This window comes from Plutella xylostella, chromosome 6 (genome assembly GCF_932276165.1).
Source record: "Plutella xylostella chromosome 6, ilPluXylo3.1, whole genome shotgun sequence".
Taxonomy (NCBI): domain Eukaryota; kingdom Metazoa; phylum Arthropoda; class Insecta; order Lepidoptera; family Plutellidae; genus Plutella; species Plutella xylostella.
The window spans coordinates 5,855,225-5,879,782 of record NC_063986.1 but is presented as its reverse complement, the minus strand read 5'-3'; the positions used below and the strand labels follow the sequence as shown (position 1 = coordinate 5,879,782).

The 24,558-nt window shown below is 38.1% G+C and overlaps 1 protein-coding gene across 1 annotated transcript; it reads left to right on the top strand.

Moving 5' to 3' along the window:
• Positions 1-14,129: 14,129 nt before the first annotated feature.
• On the top strand, positions 14,130-14,912 carry LOC125488666. Its single transcript, XM_048621833.1, has one exon. It carries the CDS (start codon positions 14,130-14,132, stop codon positions 14,910-14,912), a length of 783 nt encoding a protein of 260 aa, XP_048477790.1.
• Positions 14,913-24,558: the final 9,646 nt, after the last annotated feature.

Here is a 24,558-nt window from a genome sequence, read left to right as displayed (position 1 = left end):
CCTTTTTTATAATATAGGGAATGTAAGGAGTTTGCCAGTTTAAAAAAAATTAAGCATTATTATTTACATAAATGAACACTTGCACAGTAAAATATTTTTAATTTATTTGTATTCTTGTAATAACTACTGCAGATAATTATAAACTCCCTTTCCAAACTTTTGTTATTATTGTAATTTATCATCCTGTTAGTTTGTTACTTGTTTGTAGGGGTGTTACCTGTTTACACGTTTGATTTATTACTTCCTATATGTACCTATAGTTACTACTACTATGTATACTTAATGTTTTCTAATTTTTTCTACTTAATTCTTTACAACATTTTTTTTAGTAATCTTTATTATTAATACACCGTGACTGTAAATCTATATTTTACGTAACTATACAATATTTTTGCAATTATACTTGAAGTGCACAGACGTCTTTTAAAATATACGATGGCGAACTGACTCTTGCTATCTGTAAAAACTCTTTCCTATTTGTTTGTGTAATGGTCCCCATTTTCATATTGTTTCTTTATCTGTTTGAATTATAGGTAACTAATTTTAAACCAAACGTAAGTATTTCGACGTGTGGCTTAATATACTAAATTTAAAACTGTCCCATCAACCTGTCCCGAAGAAAGATTAACTAGCTTAATGCTCAGTAAAAACAAATAAACGCAAACATTTCGTCGAAAAAATTGAATTATCGTAAAGTATATCCACTTTCTGGCAAACTGTTTAAAGTAATTAACCTGCGGAGCGTTTTATTTAAGTAAGAGTGACAAGCCAGCCACAGAGGATGTGTCCTCGTTCGAGTTTAGAGTATCGTTTTTTTAGGTAGGTTCTTGGTAAATGAAATGCCTGAAGACTTATATCCCTTTACCAACGGGAAGTAGTTAGTGAATTATTGATGTTAATAAAAAAAGTAGGTAGTAGTAGTTTGTACCAGTATAAATATGTATACCTAGAAAAATGTAAAGTTAACTAGTTTGCTCGCCAAAGTTACAAGATCGTTAATAGTTTTTATAGAGTTAGAAAAACTTGCTTCTCACAGCTTTTATAAAAGTATCGGAGTCAGTGAGTAGGTAGGAATCTCGTCTATACTGTCATAGCCTAACTTGAAAAACCGGCCAAGTGCGAGTCGGGCTCGCGCACAAAGGGTTCCGTAGCAGCAAATATAATATTACAGTTAAATCAACCTATCTCAAAAACTATAAGAGATACTTTGATCAAACCAAAAATCGTTGAAAGAGTTAATTAGCATGCATCACCTCTATTTTTTTTAGAATTTTATACCCCGTAGTTATAAAAATAGAGGGGGGGGGACATACTTTTTACGACTTTGAGAGCTGATATCTCAAAAACCGTTCACTTTAAGAAAAATGTTTTTTAGAAAACTTTATATCATTTTAAAAGACCTTTCCATTGATACCCCACACGGGTATGTACATCGAAAAAAAAAATTTCATCCCTCAGTTACATGTATGGGGGGCCCCACCCCCAATTCTTTTTTTTACTATTTAGTGTCATATTTTTGTAGCGGTTCATACAACACATATTCCCATCAAATTTCATCACTGTAGTACTTATAGTTTCCGAGTAAATCGGCTGTGACAGACGGACAGACGGACAGACGGACAGACGGACATGACGAAACTATAAGGGTTCCGTTTTTGCCATTTTGGCTACGGAACCCTAAAAAAAATGCAGGTTAAAGTCTTCAAAAGATTAATATTTATAGACCTCAAATTGGCTTAGGGTGAATTCGTCCAAACATCACGTTACACGAGAATAACTATACCGGAATTAAAATTATACGCGAGTAAATATCTAGGATAAGTACATTTGCATTCTACCAAGTTATACCATGATTAAATTGAATGAACGAGGAACGAAACTGTAATGCAACTAAAATAAAAATAGCTGCGTTTCAAAGCATGCAATAGAAATGACATGCCAACTTAGTTTAAATGGATTATAAAAGTATGAAATTGTTTATGTTTTAATAGTTTATTCGCTGTTGTTATTCTGAGACTTTGCCTTTTAACGTACTTTTGTTTATGTTTTGACAGATGTGTTTATATGTCATTATGACGGTTTTCTAATCAGCTGATGTGCTGCCGCCATTACAAAATTACTCTCGGATAAGCTCGTTACACGGTCAATTTTGGCGGTATAACATTTTATTCTTGGGATAAGCTAGTTATCTTGGTTTCAGGTTTGGTAGAATGCAAAATCTGCTTACTCGCGAGTAACTGGTACTTTACTCGTGAGTAAAAAGTTACTCGACGTTGATCGAATCCGCCCTTACTGTTCTAATTTATGCCACTTAATTAATTACTTATCTATCATTGCAATTAAAGAGCTGTTATAATATAATAATGAAACATTTTACATTATGTACTTCACCATCCTTTACTCTGTTTGTCCTGGGCGGGATTCGACCCCGGCCACGTGGTTCCACATTCACAGGCCTAGGTCTGCTGTCTCCAAAAAGTACAAAAAAAACCTTATTCATACAGGGCTGTAGTCCTTCATCGAACAAGTCCACACCCGGGGCGGGTTCAACTCGAGTAATCCATTATTTGAAAAGTTTTCCTATTTCGGGGCGTCTCGTCTTGCAGCTACAGCGTTTCGCGGTTAGCTGCGTGTTATCAGCAGCACTATCTGGTACTATGTCTTCTGAAGTAGGTACCTACTAACTTATAAATTAAAGAAAAATGAAGGATGCTAACGTTAGACGATTAGATTAAGTGCCAATTTCTCCATAGCCGGTTATCTAACCGACAGGGATTGATTTATAAATTAAACGTCATCTCCATATAAAATTCATGACAGATGTGTCAAAAGTCAACCACTTTGGAGCACTTGGCACTAAAGGTATGATGTAAAAGTATGTATCGATTGGGCAGATTCAAAGTAAAGACCTCTCATCTTGAGACCAAAAGCCTCAAGTCTGTTTGTAACATAATACGAACTCAGGAACACAAGTTGCATCGAAGATATATACGCTACTGAACCCACGTACTGTGTGATTAATATTCATACATCATAGCTAGATGCTACGATAAACTTCCGAGGTGTATGGAAATTACGCACTCGAGGTAAATTTTCAATATCTGGAATGTTATGTTTCGATAGCGGAAACGTTGGCTGAATATCTACTTCATCCTTCTAAAGAAGTTAACCAAGGCTAACTAGACGCCGCAGAAACATAACTTCTACCTATACCAGGCCTGTGTCACTCCGCGCGTGGGCGGCGCAGGCGCCAGCCTGGCGCCTGCCCCATCGAGGGGGCGAATCTAGTCGGCTGCCGCAAGCGGAAGACGATACACGCGAGCGCTATTTGTTCCTATTTCGTACTACTTTATTTTATTTATTTATAAATGTCGTATTTAGGTATTTATTAAAATTTATGAATAGAAAAATGGACAAAAAAGAAAAAAAACAGCAAAATACTGTGCCGTATTTAATTGCTTAAATACGGATCGTGATTTTTTTTAGATTACCAAAAGATGCTGACAGGTAAAACTAATCTAAGTATTTTATTGATTTCTTCTACGTTCCTTATTTGAAATTAAATTAATCCGAACTACAAACCCTTTTTTTCTCCATGTTGAACAAAGTCTATTCCAATTTTGTTTTCGTTAAAGTATTAAATTTACAGACACAACTACCTTCAAAATGTATTAATGAATCGATTATAAAATGTGCGCTGAGTGGGATTAGTGCTTAACGAAACTAACACGTTCTGTATCATAACATAAATTATATGCATAATATAAATAATAACAAAAAAAAAACATGTTTTCAAAAAATTAAATGTTTTAGGTACTTAGATTCATACATATTTTATGTACTTCAAAATATCTTAACTATGAAATTGTTATTGTTTTTACTCGTTATTTTCAATAGAAAAAAAGTTTGGAATAGCTTTGTATTCTAAATTCAAATTAATTTTGTTTTAAAACATGACATTCTTTTTACAAAGTCAGTCCGTTGCTTAGTAAACGTTGTAGTCTGTGGTGCTGAGGCAACCCTAAGCTGGCTTCTTTTTCAATGCGTATAACCACGTATAACTTATTATGCACCGTAGTCCAGTGAAATAAGGCGCATATTCCCTCAAAAATTAATTGGTAGGTAAGTAAATAAAAACGTGTGCGGCTGGAACGCGATCTAAATTAGATCTTATTGCTTATGGGATGGAGTCATATTTCTTTGCAAGCCATTGCGAAGATGGACTTCTGTACCTGGTACTAGTTATTATTCTGTGCCTATACGAATTAGGCAGTACTTGTAAGTTTTCATTAGTTTTCGCCCAAATGTTTTAAAGTACATAAAAACAATGTGAGATTCATAATTATTTTATTCCTAATTTTACATCCCCTTATTAACCTTTAAGTATGGACGTGGAGTCGCACAGGCTACCTAATGTTTACGTTTTCATAGTTTTGCCTATTTCCCCCGCTCCCCGCGATTGAGCGGCTCAGTAGCTTTTGTTTTAGTTGCCAAAATACCTATTAGGGAGGAGGTAGAGTCGTCCGGTGAATATGACGTGAGTTATAACCATCAAAAAATTGACTGGAGCCTGTCAGGCTACACGTCCATTGTTGTCATACAATATATGTAGGTATTTCATAAAGGCGATTATGTTTGTATTAGATTTTTTTTACAAAATTTCAAAAATAAATAATGCTGGTACTTCTAAAGGTAAAGGTAATTTAAAAAAAAACTAGCACAAGTGCTTGTAGTGCCTCATGTGCAAAGCCGTGTTATAAATACACGATTGCCAAGAGAACTGAGATTGACTAATGAATCGCGTTTTAGGCGATGATAATTATGGTCACAGAAGGTGTCCAGGGTCAAGAAACCAGTCAAGGGTCAAGAGCATGTAGAATCTGTCCCGCGAAAAAACATAGGATGAATACGTTTAGATGAATATGTTTGTGTTTGGTGCAAGGAACCTGTGTGCCTCCAAGTGTTCTAGACCTCTGTGCACTGACTGCCAATAAATTTGCGCTATTAGACTGTGGTCAATATTTTATTTATTGTGTATGTGTTTTGTGTTTTCGGTTACTTATGTATTATATTTTAAGAAAATAATACTTATTTTGCTATGGTAAGTAATCATTTTGACGATTTTTAATATCAGAAAATGTAGCCTCAGTAAATTAGGACTTAAAAGTGCCATAAGTTGAAATTTTTCACATTTCTATATTTTTTTAAACAAAAAATTATAACATAAGCACGTTATTTTATTTCTATATTCTTTAACTTCAATATCCAATCAGTTTTAAAGTAAACTTAGATCAAATTCTCAAAAAAAAAGTGTATGTATATAGGAGCCTGAGAGGCTCCACGTCCGCATTGGTGTTAAGAAAAAATTACGTCCATACTTAAAGGTTAAAAAGCGTTTATCGAAAAACTTATAAGTATATGTTAATCCGTTATGTATTAAGTACTACAGTATTTTCTCTGTATTATGCTAGACAATTTCTACACAAAAATTCTAAGAAGCGGTTAGGTATTTCGTTTTGAAATGTGGAAGGAAAAAGGCAATAAATAAGAGCTTAGGTCAGAAATATAAAACCCGCCATTCATATCGCGGCAGCGGGCGGCTGCCCGTGGGGGCACTCTGCTTCCTGCCGTCTGTTTCGACCTCTCTGAACACTTGGTCCGACTGCTTACTCCGACTGATCGGACTCAACCAGGGCCGCAAGTCTGCTAAATGTATGTAAACATGAAGAATTTAAATGACATATTTGACAGTTATTTGGAAGGCAAAAATGTTATTTCCTCGTGTAATTTAGGCCCGGGTCTCCTATTTAAGCCGTAGATCACGTCCAGCGTCACGCCGTAGGCCGCGTCACAATGCTCATTATGTCTACGCGCCAACGTCGGCGTGTGAGGGAGACCGCATCAGTACATTTCTATAGTGAGCATCGTGACGCGGCCTACGGCGTGACGCTGGACGCGAACTACGGCGTAAATAGGAGACCCGGGCCTTAGCAGACTTTTTACGCGGACTGGCGACGCCTTGTTGAGATTATTAGAGACTAGATTAAGATAACCTGTTAAATTAAAAAAGTAAATAAAGAAAAAGCTTATAAAATCAAACGATTTATATCCGTTATCCACCCAGAATGGAATTTTATATTATGTAGCTACATCCTACTAATATTATAAATGCGAAAGTTTATGAGTATGTGTATATGTGTAGGTTTGTTACTTTTTCACGTCAAAACGGCTAAACCAATTTTAATGAAATTTGGTATGGAGTTAGTTGACACCCTGGATTAACACGTAGGCTACTTTTTATCCCGGAATTCCCACGGAAAACTTTTTAAGGCGAAGCGAAGCTCTCGGAAACAGCTAGTTAGTCTATAAATAAATTAGTTATACGTCAATTCTCTGTCAGTAAGCAGAAGTGGCCAGTTTTGCCAGTGGATTTGCTCGTGCGGCGAGCAATGAATGCGCCACACCACAATACGAGAGCACTCGCTTCTATCGACGAACATCACAACATACGCCAACTATATTTGATATTCACTTTCAGAAAACATACATATTGTGAGATACTCCATAGTTACCATATTGCTTCCGTTATCCGATGTGTCCGATGACCGACTCGTCATTATTGAACTGTCACCCTAAATTAAACCCTCGTATGGAGTTACACGGAACTACATACAAGAATAGGAAATAATTTAATTTAATGAAAGTATATCGAATTTTTTTAAATTCTAAATTGGAATCCAAAGTGAGTGAAATATTTAATCCAACCAGAACAAGTAGGTCCTAAGCAATTTCAGTATTAAATTTTTAATTTTTTCGAATGGAAATGGAAAGCATATAGGTAATTACCTAATATACGGTTAACGGCTATTTATTCAGGATTTTATTTGTATACATACCATGTCATCCTAAAAGATAAGTAGGTTAACGTGAAACAGAAACGTATAAAAGATAGTACTACCTCGCAAATAACGGAATCAAAACTAAATTTTCTTCATTAAATTTTAACCACAACGACGCATTCTGCGACATAAATGTTATAAAAGTTCTGAGATGCTACGTTGAAAAATAACTATGAGATATTAATAATTAAAGTTTATTATATTTGTCGTATTTTGCAGCGACGACGCAACGTTGAGAATTATTGCTTGTTTTGTTCCCCACGCAATAAACATCCAGGGCAAAATGTTGCACAGTTTACACAGTAAAATACAATGTAACATACATTAGAACTTTATAGGGCATGAAATTTGCGTGTCATAACTTATCGTGAATTGTTTATTCTATTAGGTATATAAAATTACGAACTGGGATGTGTTGACATACTTGGCACATTATTATTTATTGACTAATAACTTTAAAGGATGTCTCGTCTTTGGGCCTTATTTGGGCCTTCGTTGACTGCACTCATATATTATAAGTAGTATTGTACTTGTATAAGTAGAACCTGTCAAGTATCTATTTTTTGTCATTTATCAAAATTGTAGCAGTGTGAAATAGTATATACTTAGGAATTCGTTCGTGTGAATGAAACAGGAATAGAAATAAAGGTGTCTTAGATAACAACACGGCCAGTGCTCCACGCGCCACGTAAAAAGCTCATTACTGTGGGAGTTATGACGAGCGTACCGTCAGCAAAATAAAACTTTTTTTATCACACACTTCACTCCTCTGCACGACCGTTTATGTGAAAAAGTAACGATAGTTTTTAAAGTTTCTAGAAGAACTCGGTTACTTTACAAACATCATTTAATTGCAGGGTAGTTTAGTTAGTCAATCTTGTTTCTTATAATACTCACATATAATATAAGCCTTATTAAAGCTTGATGATTAGGATATTTAGTAATCTTAGGTACGTGTTTTGTTTAATTAAATCTTAGGGGTTGATTGCAAATATTATAACGAGCCATTAAAATATATTTATTAAAATGTTAAGTTAATTATCAAGTGTAACTAATTCTGCCGTGTATTATACCTAATTCAGCGTTAAAGTCTTGAGTAATTGTTCGTTGTTCGGTAATCTAAACTAATGTACCTATGAAGTGAGCAGCTAACACGTCAATGCTGTCACTCACTTTAGTGCCTTCTGACATATGACTGACTTCACGTTGCTCGTAATTGGCGTCTGATTGGCTTGTTGTGCTAAACCTGCTTTTTTGGGTCTTCAGGTATTGGCTTACTTCAATGTGAACTATATTATGTATGTATAAAACTAGAAAACAGATAAGCTGTCAAGTGTCTACAGTGCATTTTCGTTTTCAAGCTGTGTACAAGTCAGTCTCTAAATTTATAGCCAAACATATAAAATTACAGTGGGAGACACGTTTAGAAGTTTACGCGCGTTTTGCGATTTATAGGTACGTTTGCTATTTAGTCATTTAACAATGTTCGCAAAACGTATGTAAAAAGTGTCAGATGTACAACATGGCACTTTTAACAAGCCGCTGCTGACGGTACCTACTGTGGGATAAACTAGGACGGCAATTATAGTTAATCGCCGTTTTTGTGGCCACTGTGTACAAAGGGAATATTTTTTTGCATTAATACAAACCTCAAACTAAGTTACATTTTTGTGTAGTGAAAACTAAACTAAAATTTCACAAATTCGCGTCTAGTTTTACTATTTCTACAGTATGAAAAACCAAGTCCTCTGAATGAGTTTCCCGTCCTTGTCAATTCCAGTGTGCAGTACATAATATCCCGTGTCCACACTATTATTCAAAGTAGATTGGATTGGAACAGTCAAGACAGCCTGCGTAATAGGATTTGTGAAGCCGACAACAAAAGGCTTTGTATAAGCTGGTTCAAGTTGAACTGTTTACTTTGCATACATTTTAAGTTAAAGTGGGAAATTAGATAAAACATAAGTAGTTTTTTTTTGTGCTGAATAAAATCGGACAGCTTCTGTGTTGACAAAAATTACTATATAATTAAGCTTTTTTGATGCAACGATCGTGCGTTTCGATCATGTTTGTTCGAAAATTACCTTAAACAGACACATAATATGTAGTATGTATATGAAAGAGTCAAAAACCACGCCTATATTTCAAAGAGATTCCCATTCAACACGAGTGAACAAAATAAACCTACATGTAACATTTTTCACCAGGAAATTGGTATTCCAAGTTCGCTTGCAAAAAGACACTTCCTGAAGTCATTACTCAAGCGCGCCAGTATTGAATTCCGACTCGGGTGAATAATCCTCTGAAAAGTTTAAGTATGCTAGTAAAAAATTGCGATGGTAATATTTACAAAGTATGAGTAAAAATGATTTATATATCGCGATCATAAAAAATATATACCTACTTATAACTTTTAAAACTAAATTAGGGCTACTTTGTAACCTATAAACTAACTTTAGGTAGGTATATCATTAACTTGAGTTTAGCAGGACTTATAAAGTTATAAGTGAAATCAGCTTCATTCCAACTCCACCGCGGGAAGTGAAATCGACTTACCGCCAGAATGTGAGGTGCATTTGCATATTCCGTCTATGCATGAACTTTCCAAGCGGTCAAGTCGCTTTAAACTACCCATTTATTGTACCGTGCATTTTGAAGTAGATTTAAAGAGACTTCAGAGACAGCGGCGGGCGGTTCAAAACCTCCCAAGCCACTTTTACTAGTCTATTTTCGAAAGCAAACAAGAATTTATTGTTTATTGTAAATTATATATTATTATCTTGTTCGGTTGGATATTTTGGTTCCCGTAAAGCCATGGAAATTGTCTACAGTACTTAGTACTTTGCTTCGTTAGGAATAATTAAAAATTTACAAAATATACACACGGACAAGTACGACGCGACGGGCTGAGAAATGTACCTACCTATTAGGTGTAGGCTGTTTTATTAGCTTGAACTTTCGAATTCGATTAACGATTCAACCACAAAGTTTATATAATTATGTATTACCTTTCCTCTTTATTTAGGTATTTAAATAATCAATTGGATTTAAACTCACTATTTGTGTAAGTGGGACAAATAACTGCAGCTCTGTAAATATTCCCCGCAAACCATTACTGCAGAGTGGGTAGTCAGAAAGTGGTCTAGAAGAGGGAATCCCTAATGAAACTCGGCTCACGTCGTCACATTACGCTTTATGAACTGTTTTTAGAATTCATTTGTAGCGCGACCCACGTGTGTAGCCGCGCGTTTAATATAAGTAGGTACATGTACTAATATACTAGCGAGCAATGAAAAATTTCCACTCACAAAATGCCGACACCATATGGACCCATCTTTTTCAAGTAAAAATCATCCAACAGTAGGTAACGGTCCATAACAAAAACGAGTGTCAGACTCTTTCGGTTTGCTGTACTATGTACATAGTTTTGCAAGATTCATTAAAAAGTGCTTAAAAACGTTACATTGCAAAGAAACTTTATGGGACCCGTAAGTATTGGACCGTTGCTTTAGTAGAGACACAGTTCAGAATCAATGAATATAAAAATAATCAAAATTCTTATAATATATTTGTCAGAGGTTTTGGTTAGGTACAAAACAAATAAAGTAAATCGTTCGTTCGGTCCCTGCACATGTACCAAACTAATATGATTAATTAATTTTAATTTCGTAAGACAGAAGAATCTTTGTATTCCCGATGGATACAATGTTCCCGTCTAAAGTGCGAGTAGAGGTCTAGATATCCAAAACCATATTATTATGTCTTTGACACGCCAATATATCGCGGCTTATGAAGGCTCTGCGGGCTGATTTATACTGAACATTGAGTTCTACACTTAAAGACAGCCAATTCAGAAAACCTTTTACTAGCTATATATAAAAAACACAGTAACTTAGGTACTTAACTCCTAAATAATTAATAAATATTAAATAATGTGTATTCGTTTATAGTCTCTAAAATCTACATTCATTATGCTATTTTTATTTGGGTTAACGATTAATAAACATAAACTAAAATAATACCTATAAAACTAGCTAACTACCTACCTAAAATATTTTCTTAATAAATTCTACAGATAATTATAACTCCACGTGTACATAATATATTACAATTTGTAATAATGTCGTTGGCTACTCGATAAACTAAGCAATAAAAATATTTAATAATCTAGCTGTTGCTCCCTAGTTTTGCTTCACCGTGTTTTCAAAGAACAAAACTTGTTTAGAATGACGAAATATCAACTCCTGACAGCATGACGTTGACTGACGGGACACCAGTATATTCTACCCTCCCCTAACCTTCTATCCCCTCCCCTAACTTCAACCGTGCGTCTTATCGTATCCTATCGTAGCGCGAATTTGTAGTTTATCTGCCATACACTGTATTTATCCAGCAAATAGAATCTTCTCTGGAGATCGGGTAAACGACTTCATTTTCCAGACACTTGTTTCTCGTAACTCAATTTAAAAGCATATTGAGTTTAACACAACGTATTTGCTTTGTTTGCAACATGAAGCGTTTGTGTTAATAACTAAATTCATAGGTTAATTTGGTATTTTAATTAAATAATTATTTATAAGCAAAAGTTGAGTATATACGTAAATGAGCTTTTAGGGGATTTTCATTTAGGTACGAAGTTTTTATGATACGGTCACGTCACAAGAAACGTAAAAATGGCATAATATGCTTTTAATTTAAACGTTTCATTTTTTAAACACTATCCAAAACAAAAAAAAACCAACGCTCTGAATTGAATAGTACCTACTTTTAAAAGGTATTTCCTGTAAATCTAAACGACGAAAACTTTACTTCTTTCTTTTGTAAGCAAGTTTACCTTTATACACTTCACATAATGCGTTTAACAATTCTCTTTAGTGGTATTAATTCAGAACCGCGTCGTCGACTTCCTCATAAATTGTTAATGGCCACACCATGTGTGCCTTACGTTACTCTTAATAGCTTAATATAATGATAATATATCACTGTATATATAGGACCTATTCTCTGGTTACCGATTCTGAATCGATGTTATACATGGTACAGGGTGGCTTTTATTAGTGACGCTCCCGTTGCCAGGTCAATGAACCTTCTTTGTATACTTACTAACTCTGAATCAACTTTTCCATATACTAAAGATAAAGAAAACACAAATATTAGTAGTATTGAGCATAATAATGGAGAAAAGGTCAGTAATGAAATGGTACCTACATTGTCGTTCTTAGAAGTAATATCTTTCAGATAACCTTGACAGTAAAAAAACTAATCATAATTTACGTAATAATAAAAATAATGGAATAATTATAGTGTGAAATAAAATATCTAAAACCAAATACGAGTACGAACACAATACTTATACGCCTAGCTGTTTTTTTGGCCTTTGAAATTTACCTGTAAAACTATTAATTAATATTCAATAACTAGTAGATGTTTAAACGGTGAAAATCATTTTACCTTCAAGCGAATAGCTGCACCTAAACATTCAATCAGAGACGGGTGCCGAATCAAAGGCAAACGGAGTGTAAAGTCACAAACACACTACAGGAGCGTGGCTGGATTTGATTGGAATATCGATTCTCTCTATGTATAGACGGTTTCCATCCCGGACATTCATCAGATGAATCAACTGGCGAGCGCAATCATTACGGATGAGCTATTTATCATTAGTCATCGTCATCAACATAACATCATCATGATAGGTAGGATTTATATGGTTGATGGACTTGCAATGGATGAGCAGTTAGGTAAATTTTATATTTTTTTCATCTATTAGGCATTTTGCAGGTAGACATTTTTCATTGTTCGTAAGTTTATATGAGATTTGTAATGCCGTATAACAGTCTAGATTAGGCAAACGTAGTGTAGGACGCCCTCCGGCTAGATGGGGTGACGACTTGCGAGAGGTGGCTGGTTATGATTGGATGCGGAATCCAGTGGCGTGCTTTGGGAGAGGCCTACGTCCAGCAGTGGACTGCTGTAGGCTGATGATGATGATGATGTATAATAGTCAGTTACTATGTACGAGTAGGATAGCAGTCGAGTCACAGATTTAATACTCAGATTCAAACTCTACAACATATTTATTAGCCGTCTAGCCACGTATTCAGAAGCTGTTAGTATATTAGGTTGTTAATTAGTTTTAGAGATTAGTATTTTAATGTATTGTTTGTTTAAATACAAAACACCCACCTTTAGGTAAGTACCTATATAAAATTTAATTTAACAGTTTTTTTCTGTAAAACATTTTTCTGTATATGTTATGGAAGTTTCAACCGATTTTATAGTGTATTGCGACGAAAACAATCGAATTTGAAATGTCTGCGAAACTCCGAATTATTTTCTGCATACACAGATAGGATTGTCTGTTGGAACTTCACCATTCGCCGAGTGATTGGATTGAATGGTTCGGGAAACTGCATCCGCAGTAAAAATCATTTTTCGTTGCAAACAAATAATATTTGTTGATTTATATATCACACCAGTATCTATCGATAACCCGGTTTTTATTAATAAGTTTGTTAATTAATAAGATAATAATGATGTGCTTCTGTTACTTCCAAACTTTTGAACATGGTAGATATCTAGAAGAACAAACCGATATTTCTTTCACCCAACATACTTAAACGTCAAGTAACTAAGCATAACATAGGAGCGAGTCTAGGCGCAGTCCATAGAAAGAATTCCAGGATGGTTACTCCAGCTAGATAGACAAAAACTAACGAACAAGAGCTCTCATGTGATAGGTAAATTTATTATAAATTTTCGCACACTCGTCGATATCAACCTGGCGCCTAGCACTAGCACACGTCATAAGTAACTCGTATACTCAATTTTGTATGCGGAACTCGTAATTAGTCGACTTTTAAGATGCATGTCGTAGGACCGAAAATCTAGGATAAAAAATAATATTAGCAGAATTAAAGCCTAAAGTCTGTTTTTTAATCTCAGACACTAAATTGACAGATTCTGGACAGTTCATCAAAAGTCGATTGTACCGCGATTAAGTGACGTATCGATCTATTGGCGGGACAATCTGTCCCGCCAATAGATCGATACGTCACTTAATCGCGGTACAATCGACTGTTGATGAACTGTTCAGAATCAGTCAATTTAGTATGATATCTGAGATTAAAAAACAGACTTTAGGGCTCCGAAACTTCGTTTTGACAAGCTATATAGAGTGAACCCCCACAGTCTCAAGGCCTGGCGGCATCCACAGTACCCGCAGACATCATGTCTGCCTTCACTTCGGCCCTGCGACAGATGCAAGAAGTATTCAATGGCATGAAGCGTGAGATGACAGACTTTACCGCCTCATTAAACTACACATCAGAGGACATAGTACAATTCCGTCAAGAATTAACAGAAATGAAGGGACAGCTCAAAGAACTTGAATATTACAAAAGTGAGGTCAAAACTCTCCGGGCGGAGGTATCCGAGCTGCGTCAGGAACTGGCGGCCAAGGAGCAGCGGCACTTCACGAAGGACGTGGAGATCACCGGCCTCACCGAGACCAACGGCGAGAACCTCACTCAGGTGGTGAACGTCCTGAGCAACAAGCTCGGAGTGCAGCTGGACCCCCGCGACGTGGACGACGTGAGGCGCGTCGGAGCGCGAGGCGGCGGCGGCGGCGGCGGCAGTGGCGGCGCCGGCGCGGGCGCGATGGAGCGGCCGAGACCGGTGGTGCTCACGTTCACGCGGCGCGCGCCCCGCGACCAGCTGCTGCGCGCTGCCAAGGCACGGCGCGGTATCACCACGGAAATGCTCGAGGTTCCCGGAAACTCTCGCCGAGTGTTCGTTAACGAACACCTTACGAAGGAAAACCGGGTCCTTTTCAGCAAAGCCCGTGCTCTCGGAGCTGAACTGAAGTTCAAATTCGTCTGGACATCTAACTGTAATATTTTTATGCGGCGCTCAGAGACCAGTTCGGTCCTTCGGATTACATCTGAATCAATTTTAGATAAACTCGCAAAACAGATGCCAACTTCTAACCTTAATGAGTCATCTAAAATATAAACTGTAATCTTAAGAACTATTCTGTCCCTGAGGCTAAAATTAAGTTGAAGGAATGCTTACTCAAACTAGATTATTATTGTACTGAGGATATCCTATAATACTCGTAGAATTATTACCAGCATTATCTATTGATTGATTTAAAGATTTTATTTAAGATTTTATTTCTATAATTAGTTACCATAACAAGAAGACTGTTTAAGATAATTTTATGTTTTGTTTTGTTTTTGAAATTTTATTTCACTCTTGTGTGACATAGTTACACTGTTTATGTTTTACTAATTAATATAAATTCACTTTAGTCAAGTCATTTTTGGTACCCCAAGATACGGGCTGAGCCTAGTTTGGGGACCCCTGCTCCTTGTGATTAATGTCCAATTCAGACGTGTGCATAGATATAGTTTAAGTATAATACCTTGTTTAGTATATGGGTGAATTTCCCGCGGCCAAAATATGCGTGGCATCAATGAAATCGGTACTAAAAAACAAAGTTCTAATTTTCTAATATTTTTTTCCGGTTATAAGGAATAGTAATCTATATGAAGCACTAAATATTTTATCAATAGGATTAATGGATACTTTACAAAAAAATATTAAACCTCCAAATCTTTCATTGCCGTGTTTGTCCCCAGGTCATCTCGTTTTGTATTATTCTTCATTGATGAAAAAATATTGAGTGTTTAGATTTAAACTTAGTTTCATTTGATTCATTAATAGTTAAAGTATTGTTACGAAATACATTTATTCAAATAAATAAAGAATATAACGAACGGTAAGTGAAAATTCATGTGTCCCAGAACTACATTTCATCGCCGTGACCTAAACATGATCAAGGATATTGTTTTATCTATGAACTTGGGTCCCCCCCTCGGTGCGCTAAACGTTTTTTACAAGTGTTGTCTAACTACTCGACGTGGAAAGAGGTACACAGGTGCCCACGTTTTCGCGCTATAGTGAAAGTTATAATTGTTTTTGGTCACTGGACATTTTTTCTTTCATCGCCGTGGATAGATATAACTTCTATAAAATTAAGTTTGTCTTCTTGAGTAAGCATTCAAAAGAAAGCATTTTAAAAATATTCATCTTATAAAGTGTTTGTTTCTTCGAATAGTTAATACTTTTTTTGTTATTTATATTTAATGGCTTGATTTTGATTTTCATCGCCATGCTTTCATTTCCGTGGTTTCCGTGGCCAAAATTTGCTATGGCAATGAAAAAAAAGTCACGGCAATGAAAAAAATTTCATCGCCATGTCTCGTAAAATAATGTGTATTCATTGCCGTGGCCTGGTTATTAATTTTCGTGGCCAGGTTATTCATTTCCGTGGCCAGGTTATTCATTTCCGTGACATATGTTTTCATCGCCATGGTATGTATGATTAGGCAAATAAAAATATATTTACCATATTTTGTAATAAGTACAGGTAATACCGATCACTGAAATTACCTACAGGACTTGTCAAATTACCTCTTTTTGCAGTTCGATAAAACGGGCGCGTATCGCGATGTATAAACGGGAAGGAAAACATCGTGAGGAAATCTGCATATCTAGATTTAGATTTAGATTTAGATTTGTTTATTGATAATTATTCATTACATGTCAATATTAAATAAACAGTAAAAGTGATACATAAGTATACCAAGCTTTAAAATTAAATAATTAGATCCAGAAATAGTCACAATGTCAAAATAAAATAGAATATTAATACGAAAATTAATCTAGTTTCAATGTCACAGTCAAAAAATAAAATAATATATAACATTACATGAAATAACAACAAATCAAAATTATCACATTGATACATTATTACAATAGAAGATGTCAAAGAGACAATACTTAATTATTTCTACCTGTCGATGAATTCTCCTACCGTGTAGAATGCCTGCGTAGCGAGCCATTTTTTGAGTTTATATTTAAATCCTTGTAGTGTCTGCATACTTTTTACATCACTAGGTAGTTTATTGTAGATTCCCGGACCACACACATACACGGACTGCTCGCTCCTCGCGAGCCTGTGCTGCACGTCGAGCAGCTGGCCGCGGCGGCGCGCTCCCCGGCATTCTTTATACAAGTGCAGGTTCTTCCGCACAAACAAGGCTACACTAAGTATGTACAGTGATGGACACGTCAGTATCTCCAGAGAAACAAAATACTGGCGTGCCGACTCATCTGACTTAATTCGAGCCATAGCGCGCACTGCCCGCTTTTGTATTACGAATGCCCGGTGCCAGTCCGCCGCGCGGCCCCACAGCTCGATGCCGTACGTGAGGAGGGATTGGATCGTTGCAAAGTAGCAGGATCTGGCCACCTCGCGCGGCACCGTTCCTGCAAGTCTCTGGAGAGCAAAGCAAGCGCCGCCCAGGCGTCCGCAGAGCCAATCTATGTGGTCACTCCAGGACAAGCCACTGTCGACTTTAAATCCGAGAAAGCAAGATGTATAGACCTGGGACAGGTCTTCGCTCCCTACTTTCACTTGTAGCGGACGGCTGCGTCTACCGGCCAGGTTGAATAGCATCACCTGTGTTTTTTTAGGGTTGAGTGCAAGCCCGTTAGCCTGAAACCAGTGTGCTAGCTGCTCAGCGACCAGACACAGCCGCCGCTCCAGGTCGTCGACAGAGCTGCCCGTGACCGTCGCGGCCACGTCATCCGCGTACATGGTGACTTGGGCATCAGGAATGGAATTTGGGAGGTCGTTCATTAGTAGCGAGAAGATGATATTTGACAGCGACGAACCTTGTGGAACGCCGAGGTCAGTACCCATTTCTCGCGACCTGGATGCACCTCCCTCACCTACCACAGTTTGCACTCTGTTAGACATGAAGTCAACTAGGAGCTGCAAGGCTGGGCCCCTGATGCCGTAGTGCTCGAGTTTCGCAGCTATGACGGAGTGGTCGGCCACATCGAAGGCACGCGACAAGTCACAACAGAGTACAGCGACGTGCCGGTTGGACTCTCGTGCGGACAGCACTCCCCACACCACCTCCCGCGCGAGGTCCGTGGTGGACCGGCCAGCTCTGTACGCGAACTGTTTAACGGAGAGGAGGTTACCAGCATCCAGGAACATCGTGAGCCGTGCGCTTAGTCCGTTCTCCAGGACCTTTGCTGGTGTAGGTATTATAGCGACTGGTCTGTATGCATTTCCGTCTTCTCTCTTACCCTTTCCCTTATACAGCGGTGATATTTTCACCCGTTTGAGGCTTGCTGGGTAGATGCCTTCCTTTATGCATCGATTGTATAGGGTGGATAAGGCGACGGCGACCGAGTCAGCAACAAGGCTCAGTAGTTCGCAAGATATATTATATATATCCTTGCTCGGTTTGCGGGGTATCCTCTTAACGATTATCGCGTAAACTTCATGCGGAGTAAATGGCTTGAGTCGAAGGGAGTGGTCGAGTGGGCGGCGCGTCCCGTGCAGCATGGCCAGCGCGAGCGGCACGGCCGCGGCCGGCGCGCCGCACGCCGCCGCCGCGCTTACGAACTGCTCATTCATCGCATCGAGTAGCTCTCGTTTGGATGAGTAGTTTGACCCATCGGGACTTTTCACCAAAGCGGTAAAATCGAGTGAGCAGCGGTTGCCGCGGTCCAGCTCAGTGTTAATCACGCCCCACATTGCTTTGCACTTGTTCTCATTACTGGCGATTTTGTGAGTGAAGTAACTCGTGCGCTCCAGAGCTAGCATACTCTTGTACTTGTCCGTCGTTTCGTTCACCATAGTGTGCAAGTCTGGATCGTCAATTTTAGAGTTGAGTTCTAGTAGGTCGAACAGTAATCTTTTTACGTTAAGAGTGCGTTCCGATATCCAAAGCTCACTCTTTGCAATGAACGTCTTAGATTTATATGGGAAGCATTTACTAAATTTACTGCTCAGTATTTCAAGAATACGTGTTGCAAGCACGTCGGTACTGTCGGCTGGTGCAGTGTAGATGGCCTCCCAGTTGACGCTTCGTACGGCGGCGACAAAGTTCATTTTATTGGCACGACTCATTTCTCTGATCCGGGCAGTGCGGGGCGCGCGAGACGGAGGCGCACAGTCTAGCTGCGCGCGCACGGCGAGGTGGTCGCCGATGTGCGTCGTGACGGGCGCCGCGCGCGCGCCGCCGGGCCCCCCCGAGCGGCGCCGCACGTAGACGTGGTCCAGGGATGTGCTGGATGTCCCATGCACGCGCGTTGGGAAATCCACAATATTCACCATGTCATACGATGTGATTGTATCAAGTAGCATTTTGTTATTATGTGACACTACTAAGGTATCAATATTAAAATCTCCTACTATGATTACGCTAGCAAAGTTAAATTCAACGATTTCGCTCAGCAAAGACTCGAACACGGGAAAGAATTCATTACAGTGCGTCAAATTAGAGCGATACACACATACTACCGCTAGTCCTAAGTCTATGAGTTTTACCGCAGACACTTCGCAAACCTGTTCTACAGATAGACTGCACAATTCGGCAATAGGTTGGGCTTTTAAATTATTTTTAATATAAATACAAGTGCCACCATGCTCAATGTTGGGACGACAATAACTCGACACAAGTTTATAATTAAGGATGGTTGTGGACTTTAACTTATCTAATGGTAACCAGTGCTCACTTATCGCTAAAATATCACATTTTAAATCGTGCAGTAGCAGCGCTTCGAGGCGCCTTGTCTTATTGTTAAGTGACTGCGCATTTTGGTGAGTCACAGTAATGTAAGTCGGCGGAGCTGGTCGCGCAGTGGCCGGCGGCGCTCGGGCGGCGTCGGGGCTAGTCGGAGGCGGCGGCGGCGCGGGGCGCGGGGCCGCTGCCTCGGGTTGGGGATGACTCACGGGGGCCCCGCTGGTGGCGGGGACGAGCGAGAAACCAGTCCGAGTATTTTACACCCGGTGGCCATAGAGTGGGAGTTTTTAGTTCGTCGAACTTGTCTTCACGTATGCCAATTATAAAGGACGAGTGTCTGTCCGTGTCGATGACACGTTTCTCAACATGAAATTCTTCATGCGTAGTTAGTGACGGTATAACCTTTTTAAGGAAGTCAATGATAAGGTCAGTTGTTGTAGTTGGGGCAAACATCCAAGCCTGAATGTATTTTAATTTTTCTAATCTAGATTTAGCACATCTAGATATGTGAACCCACCGACCCGCAGTGGACCAGCGTGGTCGGAAATGGTCCAAGATTAAAAAGGCAGTTTAGACCTTGGATATATATGCACAAAGGTTCTATTCGAGACAGCCAGGTGCAGGTACTTACACCCCCAGCAGATAATAGAATAGCATAGAATATACATCTCCGCAGGAACTCAGCTGGGTGCTAAGTGGCCTAAATGCTGCTTGCCAACGTGTAGGCCTCGGTCTGAACTTGGGCAAGACTAAAGTCATGTAGAATGTTCACATCAAACGGGAGCCGGTGATCGTTGGTGAGACAACTATATGTCCACCTCAAGCAGACTATTCGGCTAGGCAGAAGCAATTTCGAGAAGGAGGCTGAAAAGCGCATCTAACTGGGTTGGGCTGCATTCGGGAATCATCGTCACATATATGCTCCTCGGCCATTCCTCAGAGCCTGAAGACAAAGTTCTTCAACCAGTGCACCCTGCCAGTGATGACGTATGGTGCAGAGACGTAGTCACTGACAGTGGGACTGGTCCACCGGGTTCTACCTTTTTTGGCATAAGATTTATTTGCCTAATCTCGTATTGCATAGTAACGTTTGGTCGAAGTCTCGTTACGCCGAAAATCGTATGGCATAAATCTCGTTTAGTAAAAAGTTATTTCGCATAACATTGTTTAGCCTAATAATGGTATGGCCAAATCTTGAATAGCCTAATAATGCTACGGCATAGGTTTATACAAAGTAATAATATTCGTTTGGCTTTAACTTTGACGGAGCGTCTCCCTACATAGTGCAAACTGGTGCCTTGTATTGTTTCCGCTGTTTGGAAAACGCTCCGCTCCGCTTCGCTGCGCTCCGCTTTGGTTTTGATGAACATGTGCACCTAACACGCTCCTCCTCGCTTTGCTCGTCGTCGCACCTATTTTTAGGTTTCGATCTCATGGGGTTTGTAATAATTATATTGGTCGTTAACTTTCGATTTTTTGATCATACAATATCGTGATTTTGGGGATGTAGGAGAAAAATACCACAATTTGTACATTTACTACGTACTTAATATATTATTTATTAAGATAACATTAGGAGAAACCAGATTATACATAGGTATAGACGAACATAAATTTGAGCAAACGAAACTTAGGTGTTTAAAGATTGTGCCTAAAGAGTTTTAGACGAAACGAGCCTTATGCCACATAAGTCTTGGCAAAGTGATGGTTCGGCCAAAAAAGTTTAGACCATACGAGTTATGCGAAATGAGTTTTGGTCAATAAAGATTATGCGAGATGAGCGGAACCCGGTCCACCGATTTAAAGTCACTCAGCGTGCTATGGAGAGAGCTACGCTTGGGGTTTCTCTAATGGATCGTATCAGAAAAGAGGTTATCCATCACAGGACTAAGGTTACCGACATAGCTGTCAAAATGTGCAAGCTTAGGCAGGTAGCCGATAGTAGCTGGATTAGGAAGGCCGAGGACCAAGTGTTGTGGCGCTCCTTGGGAGAGACCTATGTCCAGCAGTGGATGATTATAGGCTGATGATGATAAAATACATTTCATATTATTATATCAATTAAAATATACTTTAATTTAGCATATAGCTCATAAAATATTCTATCATATCACGTAATCTGTGTAAAATTACACAACACCATCAAGACCCCTTGCACCAAAACCTTAAGATAGGTGCGATGACGAGGAAAGGTGGTGGTGGCGATTTTGGTGGTTTGTTCGGTGATTTGTAATTCAGCACAGATCATGTCATATCATAATATATTTTATGAACTTTACATAAATTTAACAGTTCGTATGCTGTATAATATTATTATCATCATCATCATCATCATCATCATCTCAGCCATAGGACGTCCACTGCTGAACATAGGCCTCCCCCAATGATATCCACCTTGTCCGATCGGAGGCGGCCCGCATCCAGTTAGCTGAAATGGCCCACTGCCATTTCAGCTAACTGACTCGATAGGCCATGACGGTTACTATGGTTCTTCTACGGATCTCTTCATTTCTGATTCGATCACGTAGAGATACACCGAGCATAGCCCTTTCCATAGATCGCTGGGTGACTCCGAGCCTATTTAAGAGGCTTAAAGACCACGTCTTGGCACCGTAGGTCATCACTGGCAACATGTATAATATTATACTTTATGAAAATATAGATGTTATAATAGGTAAGGTTAATTATATGTTGTGAACGATATTAATGTGAAATTAAACATTTCGTGTTTATAAGTCGCAATACGAACCCCATAATACTACTTAAAGAATTCCATACTACATTCTTTATTATTTTATACATACTGTCGTTCTTTCTTTCGTTCTAATATCTATCCAAATATTTCTACCATACATAATATTGCATTGGATTGATTATTTCATATCCATAGCACAGTTTTTTCATTGCCGTGGACGTTAGTTTCATTGCCGTGGATGTTTTTTTCATTGCCGTGGACGCTTATTTCATTGCCGTGGACGCTTATTTCATTGCCGTGAACGCATGTGTCATCGCCGTGGCACGAAATTTTTGATCATCTGTATCTCGTCAAGTTTTTAACTTATCTGCTAGCCATTAAGTAAGAACACTAACCATAACAAAAACTTTAATAAAATCGCTTTTAAAATATGAAAAGCCTAAAGATAAAAAAGTCCACGGAAATGAAGATTTTTTAGGACTTGTTGAAATCCACCCATATAGTAAATATGTAACATTTCTTTTGCGCAATAAAGATTTTTATTATTATTATTATTATTATTAGTCTATCCACAGCTGCAATTAGGAAGCCGGCGCGGTCCGCAGTCGCCGCCAGAATACCGAGGCGCAGTTACTGTGGAATTACAGCCGACACTCCATTCTACTATGCAAAGCGAACCGACAGGTACCCGCTGGTGCCGGGGTTTTAAAAACGTTGATTATTATTGAAAAGTTTTCGAGGGTCCCGGCTTTTCTTCAGAGACGGTTTTATAGCCGGTTCGTAGTCAAACAAGCTTTAACTACTTATTAGTCACGCGTCAAACAAGTCAGTTGGGTTAGAGCCTTGTTAGAGTATAACCAGGGATTACTGGTTGACTTTTGACACATCTGTCAAGAATTTAATATGGAGATGACGTAGGTATAATTGACGAACCATTGCCTAACGATCTAACTGACTACGGCAAAATGTGAATGGATCTAAATGTGAATTTTAATGGTTTTTAGGAGACTCCTTTCCTGCATCCCAAATTTCAAGCCTGACTGTTTATAAATAAGTTGTTCATTTAGTAGAATAGAACTCTACAGATATTAACAGACAGTGAGTCATAATATAGCTTTTATAACTTGATTGAAATTTCAAAAGCTATAACAATACTGGAGCAAAGATTGATATTGAGTATGTAGGTAAGATTCGCATTTTTATATCGTATCTATCGAATCGGACAAGGTGGAAATCGTTGGGGGAGCCTATGTTCAGCAGTTAACGTCCTATGCCTGAGATGATGATGATGATCTATCGAATATATTTCAATGGGCAGATAAACGTTATCTGAGAAATAATTCTGATAATTGTATTTGACAGTGACAGCAAAAAAAAGTTAAAATCAGCCCTTAGTGATTTGCTATACTTTTTTTTGTACCTAAGAATCTTTGCATGCACTTCTTAAAATATTCAAAATAGCGCACAATTAAATGCAGATACGTGTCAACTGTCACTTAACTGTTTCCAAAACGAAATCCATTTGAGAATCCAAAGGGAGCGAGTATCAGACATGCAGCACCTAATTGATATACACGATTATTCAATTTGAATTTGCGATTTGCTGCATTCTAGCACCCGGCAGCGCGAGGGTCCGTATAGTTAATGCAATAGCTGATGCATGTTTTTCCTTCTTTTGCTTTGTGACATCCATATTGCTTGCTAATTCAGGTGCCATTAAGTTCTATCGTTAACTGTTTTTTTATTCTGAACTAATTTATTATTTACATGGGTATAGCAAATTAGAATTGTAAGTAGTTTTCGTGACTAAGTAAGCATTCGTAGCAATTTTGAAGCCAATTTAACTTTTTTTAATTTCAGTATATTATGAACTGACATTCGGAATATGTAAATGAGATTTACACGAATTTAAACTTTTACTTAAAATTATCATTAAATAAAATCGTTACCACTGAAAAAAAAAACTGAAAATCAAGTTAAAACAATCGTTTATCTGTATCTGACAGCTCAGCTCAGCGCCACCGTTATCTCAAAACGAAGGTGAGTACTTAACTACGTTTTATTTTATCTTTAGACATTTCCAAAGAGGATAAACTCGGGTTGTCATCTCAATCTCAATTTCCCAGGTGAGACTATAAAAACCAAGTTAAAGTTTAAATCAGGATTATATTCTTAGAATTTCCAGAACCCTCCTGCTATAACTCTTGTTTATTTGAAACTATAGTTTTTTATTTATTTAAGTTTACAGAAGGTGAATAAAATAACTAGATTAAAGTTTGTAAATTATATGGCACTAACTAACATAACTATATCTACTTAAGTAACTAGTAGTTAGTAGTAATCTAGTTAGTAA